We start from the raw sequence: 12,605 nt of genomic DNA on the forward strand, positions 1-12,605 counted from the left end.
CACACAAACAAAAAAACTGCTAATTTTGTCGGAAAAGTCAACCTTGATTCTCTGAAATAGCTTAACAAACTGAATACCAGACAAGCAGAACACTACTGGCCTTTGACTTGTAACACGGATGCGAGACGTCATTACTTTTTGCCCCAGCAGCCTAGAGGACGAAGATAAGAGCCGACAACTGCATCTACTATTCCTCTCAAATCACTGCAGTTAAGAATTGCTAAGCAGCTAGTTGCTTCATCAGTTAATAGCAAGGGAGGGATTGCCTCACAACCTTTTTGCACACAACTGATTATTCAGAAGGAAGGTATCTCTTCACAAGCTTAATGTCACACTTACTCTGATTTTTGTCAAAAATCCAGAACAGAAGATATGATTCTTAAATCCTTCTCCAACCTTTCATTTGGGTCTGGGTCTGGCAACTCCCACGTGTGTGAGGTGAGGAAAATTCAGTGGCCATCAATGTTAGTGGGTTTTCTTGTCTGAAATATCATATGAGGCAGTTTTAGAGGCCCTTTCCTGAATTGAACCCTCGGGTGGGCCTCTGATTGATGTCTGGTAACTATAATGAAACATAATTCAACCTGCATGGAAGAGGAGAATACTGAAATTTTCAATCTTTCAGTACACAGTGGGACACTTCCTGAAGCCTGGAAAGTGACTATAATCAAGCCCTCGCTTATAAAACAAGCATTGGAAATGCAATAGGTCTCGCACCATTAGAGTTAGTGCTTTTAGAATTGTTTATGGGTTTTTTTTGTAAATGTTTAGCATTTTTGTTTCCTGTAGCCAATGCTAAAGTATTACAAATAAAAAAAGCCATAAACATTTCTAAAAGCTCTAACTGAAATGGTCTGAGAACTATTGCACTGTGTGAGGGTGAGGGGTTGAGGGTGAGTGAGGATGAGTGAGAGTGAGGGTGAGTGAGGGGTTGAGGGTGAGTGAGGGGTTGAGGGTGAGTGATGGTCAGGGTGAGTGAGGGTGAGGGTGGGTGAGGGGTTGAGGGTGAGTGAGGGTGAGTTTGAGGGGTTGAGGGTGAGGGTGAGTGAGGGTGAGGGTGAGGGGTTGAGGGTGAGTGAGGGTGAGGGTGAGTGAGGGTGAGGGGTTGAGGGTGAGGGGTTGAGGGTGAGGGGTTGAGGGTGAGTGAGTGAGGGTGAGTGAGGGTGAGGGGTTGAGGGTGAGTGAGGATGAGGGGTTGAGGGGGAGGGGCTGAGGGTGAGTGAGGGTGAGGGGTTGAGGGTGAGTGAGGGTGAGGGGTTGAGGGTGAGTGAGGGTGAGGGCGAGTGAGGGTGAGGGGTTGAGGGTGAGGGGTTGAGGGTGAGGGGTTGAGGGTGAGTGAGTGAGGGTGAGTGAGGGTGAGGGGTTGAGGGGGAGGGGTTGAGGGTGAGTGAGGGTGAGGGGTTGAGGGTGAGTGAGGGTGAGGGGTTGAGGGTGAGTGAGGGTGAGTGAGGGTGAGGGGTTGAGGGTGAGTGAGGGTGAGGGGTTGAGGGTGAGTGAGGGTGAGGGTGAGTGAGGGTGAGGGGTTGAGGGTGAGTGAGGGTGAGGGGTTGAGGGTGAGTGAGGGTGAGTGAGGGTGAGGGTGAGGCTGAGGGGTTGAGGGTGAGTGAGAGTGAGTGTTGTGAGAGAGGGGTGATGAGGCCTGGTTGTTGTGAGAGAGGGGTGATGAGTCCTGGTTGTTTTGAGGTACAGCTGATGAGGCCTGGTTGTTGTGAAGTATCTGACTTTCTTGTGAAGACAAGTGCGTCATAAGCTTAAACGAGAGCCTTGCATTCTCTGTTCCCGATCCTTGCACCCATGCATGGCTCGGGTCTCAGGGCAGCTACCAGGAGTTCTAACAGCTCTCATCAGGTTTCTACAGCTAGTTCCCCGGTTTTGTGGGCTGGGCATGAATAGTGGGCAAGAAACAGCTAATTATAGAAGGGCCGCTTTTGAATGAATTAATTAATAAACCTTTACACCGCAGATATTCAAAGGTCAAGCCACTGATGAGTTGTGATGTTTTGTTTTGTAAGAGGTGTTAAGCTGACTTGCAGGCGCCGGAGAGAATTCACACGGCAATTTGCCTGCCTCCGTTTCAGTTGCAGACTGTTTATGAGCTCAGCAGCAAGGTTTTGGTTGGTTAATCACAGGAACCCTCAAGAGGTGTAGAATTAAATGTTAAACCTGAGGTAGGATGGGGCCTTCCCACGGCTGCATTTATCCACAGTCCGGCTTCCAGGAAGAGGTGAGGTGAGTGGCACACGTCTGTCTCGTACAGCTTTTCCTTGGGTTGGTGAGCCTGCGGGGGCTCTCGTAAGTCAGGCTGCCCTGTTTGCCTCTGGAGAAAGACAAGCCCTAGCTCGTCTGCAGCGAAAGTGGGGGTGCTGGCTTGTGGCCATGACAGACGGTACACTGAAAAGCAGAGTGGAGGGCGGCCTCTGAATTCCAGCATGCCCTGACGTGTCGGCGGGGACAGAAGTGTATGCAGCCCCTCCTCCCCCCACGCTCAAGGCTGGCAGCCTGAAGGAAGAGACAGCTGGAGCGGTGGGTTATGTGAGGAATCTTTCACTCGAGTGTGCCGGGTCAGAGGCCTACCTCTAGGGTCAGTGAGCAGAGCCTTGTGTAATGTGTGCACCTGCAAACAAACCAGGACAAGCACAAGCTCTAATACACACAGCCCTGTACACACAACGAGTAACGGCTTGAGGAGGTGAGGGAAGGGCTAAAGGCAACAATGTCACCGGGTGAAAAGAAAGAGAAAGCAGGGTAACCTGACCCAGGAGGGGGGAGGAGGGAGGAGAAATGCGTCTCGGCTGGAGCAGGGGGCGGAGCAGGGAGAGCGGGCTTAGAAATGTACTTCACACGGCCGGCCGGTCGTGAAACTGAAAGCATGGCCGGCCGGCCGTGAAAGCCTTTGATGCCGCAGGGGGTGGAGCGGCACCAGCTGGGAGAGTAGGCAAGGCAGGCGGCTGGGGGCATGTGCACGCGCTTTTAAGCTCAATGCGCATGCGCATTGAGCTTAAATTTCTCGTGCACTGCAAGGAATCGCCACGATTCCTTGCAAGTTGGATAAAGAGTGGATAAGCCACCATAGTCTCGCTTGCTCGATGCGCATGCGCATCGACAGGCGAGACCTAACCACCTTGCCTTTGCCCCAATAATTACGGTCCTAGCTCTTTTCTGCCATTTCTATCAAAGGTTTTTGAAAAACTATTATTCATCTAGCGGCAGTCCTTTGTTGGTGCTAATAAATGACTACATCTTTTCCAAGCAGGATTCAGACCAGAACATAGTACTGAAACTGTGGTCCTCTGTTCTCTCATATACACAGCCTCCCTACAAAGCCTGTATCCCAGGGACCCTCTATGCTAAGGTCAGTCCATCCTGATGGCAATGAGGCGGGTAAGGGGGACAGCTCTGATAGAGTACTTCAAGAGAAGCTTTTCTTGGTGACTGTTGCTCACGGTTTAATTTCCCCCTTTGCATGTTCACCTTGCAAATGAAATCCTTCTGAGCAGGTGAACTTTTTCATCCACAACCCAGCCACCTCTCCTATCACTTGTTGACTTTATTTTTGTATTTGACCCTGTATAGAGCTCTGTTGCCCTTGAACTAGGTTTTTGCCATAGAAATAACATACATATACACACATCAATAGATAGCTGATCTTCGGCTTCTGGTAGACAGGTGAGAAAAAGCAGCCCTCATCCTGTTGGACCTGTCATCACACTTTGACACCATTGACCATGACATCTTACTACAAAGACTTTTAGAACTTCTGATGTGACTCATGGACAATCCAATGGTTCCATTCTGTTCTTTCTGAATGAATCCAAGCTACATTCATGCCACCTTTCATGGTGAAACCTAAAGCTATTCCTTGTCAGGTTCCCCAGACGTCTATCTTATTCCTACTTCTTTTCAACATATACATGATATCCCAGACAGAGCTGTTAGGCGAACTAGCAGCGATCTGATACGTATGCTTAAGATATGCAGCTCATATTTAACAGACAACAGCAGAATTCATCATGCCCGCATGGCTAATCCTCATAACGTAATTTAGCCAACATCTTAATGGAGGTATGCAGTGGATGTCAACCGACTTATTAAAGTTGAACCCTCCCAAAATGAACTTCTAGTTACTACGGATTCTGTGGCTTACCCTGAAGTTATGGACCAAAACCCTCTCCTTGTCAAGTATGTGTGCACTCTAAGAATTTATATAGAATCTGAGTTATCTTTGAAGCAGTAGGTAGCTTAAGAGGTCAAAACCTATTTCTGGATTCTAAAGTTGGTCAAACAGACTCCCCCCTTTATAGATCATCCCTAGCCGGTGTTGATAAACCAAGCGTTGGGTCTATTTCATTTTGAATATGAGAACTCTTCTTATCTGTGGACGGCTTTTAACTCATTCAAAGGCCTCCAGGCAATTCAAAATACCCATGTGTTAACTACCACACAAGCTGTCAACATATCCACCAGTTTTGTACCAGTTACATTAGTTACCGGTAAAGAGGCAAGTTCTCTTCAAGGCCATGGTAACAGTTCATTGCATCCTGCACAACATAGCCCCTGATTTTCTAATTGGAAAATGCAATTTATACAGACCATTAAGCGCCTTCAGATCCAGAGGATCTTGGTACCCCTAAAACCTGAACCAAAATATTTGGTGATATGGCCTTTTCAATTATGGCCACAAGAGAATGGAAAACCCTTCCTCAAAACATCTGTGAAATAGTTCCACAGCACGTAAGACACTAAAAACATACTGGTTCGAGCTACAGTAATTCAGCTCTAGTTTTTCTCAGATTTGTTGTGGTTTTTCTCTATTTTTCTTCTCTAAGGGCCATGAAGTCAATATATTGGCAATACAATTAAGTAAATTGACAATACAATACAAAACAAAACAAACACCGGAGTGCAAATTGTGGGTATAAAAAACATTAGCAACTGTGAGGATTTCTGTTGCAAGCTATCAACCTAGAAAAGGTCAGCCTTTTTATCTGAAGGCCTGGTTCACACACCCCTACTAATGTCCTCTACCATAAACAATTTTGCAACATCTGCTCTGCTTGCATAATACTGAACTCAAACACGGAATGATTCTCACACATCTAGTCATCGCACTCAGCATGACGCCCCCAGAATAATCACACACCAAAATAAACTAACAGTTTTAGGCTTAGCAAGGGAAGGCATCGCTCCAGAACAGAAGAGAAGCTTCCCACAAGTTCCCACCAGTTCACTGTGTTATGATAACCATAATACTTTGTGGATTTTTGTATAGTGCTGAGTAAGAAATAACAAATGGTTACCTTTGATTCTCCGCCTCCCAGGACATTCACCATTACTTCCATGACAGTCTCATGCATACCCAGTGCTCTCATCAGATTTGGGTGCTGATAGAAGACTTTATTGTTCATTATATTCCTAGAGGGGGAGCAAATGATGAAAAACGGTTAGTGCACTGAAAACCTCAATCAGATGTCACCTAGCTTCAGGTAAAGGTGGGATGAATACCTGGCTCTTCAAAGCAGGGAATGGGTCTGTGTAAGGTGAATGAAAGTCTATGTGTGAATAACCGTTCTGGACAAGAAAAGTTGCTTACGGCAAGGATTATAGTTTACTGGCTCAGCTGGGTGGAGATCGCAATACTATATTAAATCAGAACTGAGATGTATTGGTCGGGTGGTGTGGAATCCAAGCTCTTTTACTAGGGGCTCTTTATAGTCAAGATGAAGGTGCATTCAAACAATAGTTCGAAGGGCAGTTTACGCTTAAGGGAATAGTAAGAAGCCATCATAGTTTCTAATCAGGTATACAAGTACCACAGGGATCTCAGTAATGCTAAAATAACCTCACTTCTAATTTACTGAATGTCAGAAATCACGTGTATATATGATTCAGCGAAAAAGGCTCGACAAAGCGTCTTGCTTATTACCCAATGCTTTGTATCATGAGGTTCTCTTCCTCTGGTCCCATCTGGACGATGAGCAGCGATCGAATTTGCCCCAAACTCTCCAGCAAGTTCATAGTATCCTCCACCGACACACCATTGATGGTATAGGCCTTGGGCATGGCGCGAATAAGCTCTCCAATACCGTCGTACAGCCGGTGCAGGAGACTAAACATCACTCGGACCAGCTCAGGGTTCTGAATAAAGGATTCTTGGGCCCAGTGCACCATTGTATGGGAAATCAGCTGCTGCAGGGTACCTTTGAGAGAGAAGTATCAGCATGAATGATCAGACCCTCTTGCATGGATTGTGGGGGTCATTCATCACGCCCCACTACCTGTAACCTTTTACATTTCCAGGCAATCACCACCATTCCCGATAGCAATCATTGACCTCCTTACAAATGTGAGCTCATGCCACACACCCAAACAAAAAACGTTCTAAGTCAGAGTGCTTCTCTCTTCTCTAAACTGTCACCACCAACTCTAGGTTTGTTGCAACATCTCCTAAATTGCCACCACTAATTCTAGGTTTGTTTCCCCCGCTCCCAATTTCTCCACCCTATCCTTGTCGTGGGTCTGTATCCACATATCAGCAAGCCACACTTCACTCCCTCCAGTGCCGGGATGGGGTGTTACAGAGGCCCCGTCCCGGCCTCTGTAATGCAAAGCTTCTCATCCACATCAATTATGAAGCGGAGTTCACTTGTTCCTCTCAGTAAGCAGTTAGAAAGATAGGCAGATAGATAGACAAAGAAATATAGAACCAAAAATACCCGAATGATGATTTTAATGTTGTCAGATGACCTGCATTTCAAGATACACCCAAACCTGTGTAAGTGTTGCACAAAGATAGATTATAATAAATGTGTTGTTTAAAATTAACACCCACGCACGGAAACCGTCTATGGGATTGACCCAGGACTCTCGATCGTTAAACTAAAATCAAAATTGCATAATAATGTATATCAAAGAAGCTCATCTAAAAGAAATCTAATTTTTATCCAGAAAAGGAATCTTTCTATCATTCATGGAGCATTGAAAAAGCCCTGGTTGCATTGACGATGCAGTGCGAAACACGTGTCGGCTGCTACAGTTCTTATAATGTATTCCATATAACAACTTGGAGAAATAAAGATGTAACCAATAAAGTTTGTTCAAAATGAAAACATAAAAAAGAAAACAAAGATCTTTTGTATATACTGAATGGGATCCTTCTTTGAACTACTGTAGAAAAAGCAAATTTAGGAGGAGAAAACACTCATATCACTCTGCAAAACTTATCAAGAAAGGCTGAAAAGTTCCAGTGCCTCGAGTGCAGTGCTTAATTTGTGCTGGTGGTTGGCAGCACTTGTTCTAGCGGCCAGGACTTATTTTTCATTATCAGACTTTGAGACACAGAAATAGGGAGAAAGGCAGAAAGTGGAGAAAGAAAGAGCGGAAAACAGTGACAAAGGGAGGAAGTAGGGATAAAAAAAAAACCTGTGATAGTGAGATAAAGGCACAGGAAGTGTAGGGTGGTGTGGTGACCAAGACAATGAAGCTAAGTAGCCTTGGTATTGGGTACCTTTGTGCCAGCAGTTCACTCCTAAGAACAAGTTTGTGCACCTGCACTTTTTTCTTTTTTCTTTTTTTTACAAATTAAGCACTGCTCGAGTGAATCTTCTCCACCCACTCAAAACCCAAACTACTGGGCATTTGATCTGGGACCAGGTTCCCTGGACCTGCCGTACACCTGGGAACACTGTAATATATGAAATGCTTTCAGCATGTTGGTGAGCGTTGCAGGATGCTATATTTACTGAGCATTCATGGGACGGGTTCTTGCAGTGAAAATGTAATTCTTACCATTAAGTTTGGACAATTTTCATATATGTAATTTATTTTTTTCACTAAGTAATTATGTTTTTGTATCTGAGGGGAGGACCCATCAAGTGCCCAGAGCTGAATCGGGAGAAGGATAAATTACTTACCTGTAATCCTAGTTCTCTTCCAGGGGTATACTCATCAAAGTCCTAACTACTGGATAATCCTCGCCCACCTGCGGGACCCCGGAGCATATATAATAATACATATATATGTGTTTGTTTAGAGAAACATGTACAGAATACTTCCAAAACATACATATATACGAGTATAGATACATAAATATGCAGCCTAATGTACCCCAAATAGGCTAATATGCCAAAATTACATGTTTTTTTTAGGAACAGAAAATATTCTCTCATCTAAACACTGCAGCAGAAAACATACACCGTAATAGTGTTCCAACACAGCCATTTATTTTCAGAAAGAAAAAAAGGCAAGCAATAGCAGGCAATTAGCTTATAGGCTTCATAGAAGAGAAAACATCACAGTATCAAAAAACTGGCACCCTGCCTTTAAGTATTCCAAGAACCAGGACACCGTGCCTTTAAGACCTCCTGGAGCTCCCTGCTCCCATCATGCACCACAGGTGGCAGTTAGGTCAGTTATATTTTACGGTGTACAAAGATAAAGGAATCATGGCAGAAAATGCAGAAACAATACTATACTGTCAATACTCGTTCGGGGAGGCGGGAGGGTTACTTATGACTTTGATGAGTATACCCATGGAAGAGAACTAGGATTACAGGTAAGTAATTTATCCTTCTCTTCCCGGGGATACTCATCACTAGTCATAAGCACTGAATAAAATAGCAAGCCCATGCCCACTTTCCTGCGGACAAGCAACAGTATAAATACAGCACACTTGAACATTTCAAGGATGACCAAACAAATTTCTTAACAAGGCTTGCCCAAACTGGGCATCCGCCTGTGTGTCAGAGTATAAACAATAATGGCGAGAGAAACCGTGCACAGATCGCCATGTAGCAGCTTTACAAATCTCTGGAATAGGTACATTCCTAAGAAAAGCTGTAGTCGATTCTTTCCCACTGGTAGAATGGTCCTTTGGTATACCCGGGAGGGCTCTGTTAGCTAGTTGATAGGCCAACGATATACGGGACACTATCCACCTAGAGATAGACCCTTTGGAAACTGCAGAACCTGTGTTCATGGAACCATAATTCATAAACAGATGATCTGACTTTCTCAGGGTCTTTGTTTTGTCTAAATAGAACTTCAGAACCCTCTTGAGCTCCAAAGAATGAAGGGACCTTTCTGGAGGATTTGAAGGATTCGGAAAGAATGTGGGGAGTGTGATAGTCTCATTTATATGAAAATCCGAGACTACCTTAAGTAAGAAACTCGAATCTGTTCTTAAAACCACTCTGTTTACATGAAAGACAAGGTGGGGCTCTTTACAACACAACGCCTGGATCTCACTCGCTCTGCGAGCTGAGGTGATAGCCACGAATGTATGACGTTACAACGCATACATTTACAATGCATGCCTTTACAATGCAGTTTTTACATCGCAACATCCTTTACAACGCATTCTTTTACATTGCATGCCATAACATCGCATTTTCAGAAACTAGCTTTACAAAGCATTCCATTACATCGCATTTTACCTTTACAACGCATACCATTACAATGCATACCATTACATCGCATTTAAAGTAAGTGTTGGATAGTATAGGGGTAATAATCACTATTCTAACTCCAGTGAGTGCAACAGTGGGGTAAGTGTTGGATAGTGTAGGGGTAAAAATTACTATTCTAACTCCAGTGAGTGCAACAGTAGGGTAAGTGTTGGATAGTGTAGGGGTAAAAATTACTATTCTAACTCCAGTGAGTGCAACAGTAGGGTAACTGTTAGATAGTGTAAGGGTACTATGCGTTGTAATGGTATGCATTGTAATGACTTGCGATGTAATGCCTGCGTTGTAGTGACATGCGTTGTAATGACATGCGTTGTAGTGACATGCAATGTAATGGCTCCGTTGTAATGACATGCTATGTAAAGGATGTTGCGATGTAATGATTGCTATGTAAAGGTAGTGCGATGTAATGACTGCCTTGTAAAGGTTGTTTCCCCTCAAATTCCAGACATGATCATTACAGGCCAAGAGACACTGGACTCAGAACCATCAGCAGAGTTTCAGGAGTTGCAGGCAACTGCTGTGCCCGCACCTCGGCCGCCCGCATATTTCAGCACTGGGGAGCAGAAGAAGCTCCCCTTTGTTGAAGAAAAAGAACATTGTCTCTCCTGCTGATCGCCCCCAGCCATCTTACGCCCACCCACAAGAGAAAAAGCTCCTGTAGCAATATCACCTGTTCCAAGCATCTGACAAATACGCATTCACAGATCTGGGCCCAATCTCTCTCCAATAAGGCGGAAAAACATGTGGAACTGCATGTTATTCCTCATTCAGGAGAAACAACTCATACTCCCATTTAACTCACAAGGAGATACCGGCTGGAACCGGTAATTCAGGCACCGGGGTCTCCCCATGGAGTTAACAGGCAACTCAGAATGAAGACCAGCGAGCACACTACTCTATGCTATCTTACAAGAACCTAGAGTTATATATAATGTACAGTTGATAAATACAACCCCACAAAATGATGCACTGAAACCTAAAATGTGAATAACACATAGTGAATGCTTGGTTAGGTACATTATGGCTTCCAAACGCAACAACTAACTGTGACCTGCCGTAAAGCTGTAAGGGGTAGTTTACTTTTTGCCTAAAATGTGCCTATGGGTCCCAAGGCTAGAGTTCTTCGATGAACAATGCAAGCAAAGCCTCTGATCTCTCAGAGCAGACTTGAGCTGCAGTATCAATCAAGATCAATCAACACACTCTGCTGGCTAGCGCTGGTATTCAGAGAACCTGAAGTAGGAGTTGTCTAGGATGGAAAGTGACACTTGTTGTTTATTGGTTACTATTGTTTCAGCTCAAAGGACTTTTCATACTTTCAAAATTTGGGAAGAAGGAAATGTTGATAAGAGCTTTTGAAGAAAGAATAGTGGGACTTTATTCTCCCCATTGTCTTCCAATGAAGTAAACACAATTTCAAGCAGGAGGAAACAAAAATAAAGGGATTTTTGGATTTCAAAAATCAGTCTTCTCAAGTCTGAATTGAGTGTTATGACAAATATGCTTTTGCTAGAGGTAAGAGCAGAGTTAATGGTGGAGAATGGGTAGGAATCAGAGAGAGGAGACGTTAAGGATAGTTAACTTATGGAGACAAATATAGAAATTGTTTTCCGCAAAGCTCACAGGCCAGAGAAGAGCTGGGCTAAAGATTGAACAAAATTAGAACTAACAATTCTGTGCGATGCTGCTGTACTAGCTGAAACAGTGGAAGTAAGGTAAATCTCTTTTTCACCCTGAAATGAAAGTGGAAGTTGTGTGGGAGGAAATTCTAAAAAGTCAAGAGGAGGTCTCCTTGCGTTAGCTAGAATGAGCAAAGGTATTGAGGATCTAAGAAAAGCACCATATGCTGTGGTGAATTTGTAGACCTTCATGTGGTTACCAGGATGGGAAATGTAGGAGGTGCTATAATGCATTGGAGGACCTGTGTTATCTTCTGGTACATAAATGAAAGGAGATACTGCATCCTATTGTATCTGTGTATCTGATTGTTTTAATCCTTATTACAAGTATAATGTGCCTGTTTATTCCCTACATTTCCTTACCAATCGCGCCACAAGGCTCTGCGTCTCAAAACACATATCCATGGCATTGACATACAACAAGAAAACACTTGCAACATAGTTTCAAAAGCAATACACTTCTAACCATATTCCCTACAGGGTGTAACTTGCTATCCATAAAAGCTTCAGTCTCCCACATAGTGGTAGTAAGGGCTATACAATACAAATGCACAGAGTGAGTGTTATTTTCAGATGTACAACAGATGTGAAACATATACAGAGCAACCTTTTCCTACCCCCTGCACTGTGGAATCATGCAGGAACCCTCACATGGGCATTATATACAGTAGGCCCATGGCCATGCCTGCTCGATACCAGCTAAATCAGATTTCAGGACTTTGTCCCTCCCAGCCCACCTCATACTTACTGGGTTTGGGCTCTTCCTCTTGCTCTGGTTCCTCTTCTATTTTTTTGCCCCTGAGATTCTTCACCTTCTCCACTAGATTCATGAGTCGTCCACGAAGTGAGGTGTCCACCTCTTCCTCTTCCTCCTCACCCTCCTTCTCAATGCCTGAAATACAAGCAAGAATCTCAATACCAAAGAGAAACGTACGTTATTCAAGAAGGAAAGTTTGAGAAAACAACCAATTTCAAATATTCCTATTCCAATAAGATAGGACTGTGGCACCTACGGCTTGAGGAGGATGAATAATATCAGGGATGGGCTCCCAAGGGCTGTTCGAGGCCATGGTTGGATCGAGTAATATTGTTATGTGTGACCACGGTACACAAATGATTGGAGATATTGTAGCCATGGTGGAAATGCCTTAGCAGAGGAGTGTGTGAGTGCCATAACTAAAATAGCAGACTGAAGGTCAGGATTGTCTCAAAACTGGAATAAGAGGGCTGTTTGCTAGTCAGCTTTTAACTGTAGTTATTGGTCCCTCATTTAAATGGTAGGGGCTGCTGCAGAACTCACTAAGAGGCACATGTACTTGTGTGCAGCTCACAATTCTGCAGTAGCAAAAGATAGTGCAGGTCAAGACTTTGGCACATAAAAATAAATATTGTGAGCCTCCCGCGTGCTGTGGTGAATTTGCTAGACCTTCATGTGGTTCCCATGATGGGAAATGTAGGAGGT

General features: G+C 44.1%; 1 protein-coding gene across 1 annotated transcript in view; it reads right to left on the reverse strand.

Annotated features, from left to right (window-relative positions):
- RYR1 (ryanodine receptor 1) overlaps positions 1–12,605 on the reverse strand; it is a 1,073,089-nt gene that overhangs the window by 578,599 nt on the left and 481,885 nt on the right. The window contains exons 39-41 of the mRNA XM_078661091.1: positions 11,892–12,035; positions 5,924–6,197; positions 5,298–5,412 (exon numbers count right to left, since the gene is read on the reverse strand). Of these exons, the coding sequence (XP_078517217.1) occupies positions 5,298–5,412; positions 5,924–6,197; positions 11,892–12,035 (533 nt within the window). The remainder of the gene's footprint in view (positions 1–5,297; positions 5,413–5,923; positions 6,198–11,891; positions 12,036–12,605) is intronic.

This window comes from Lissotriton helveticus, chromosome 9, assembly GCF_964261635.1.
Source record: "Lissotriton helveticus chromosome 9, aLisHel1.1, whole genome shotgun sequence".
Taxonomy (NCBI): domain Eukaryota; kingdom Metazoa; phylum Chordata; class Amphibia; order Caudata; family Salamandridae; genus Lissotriton; species Lissotriton helveticus.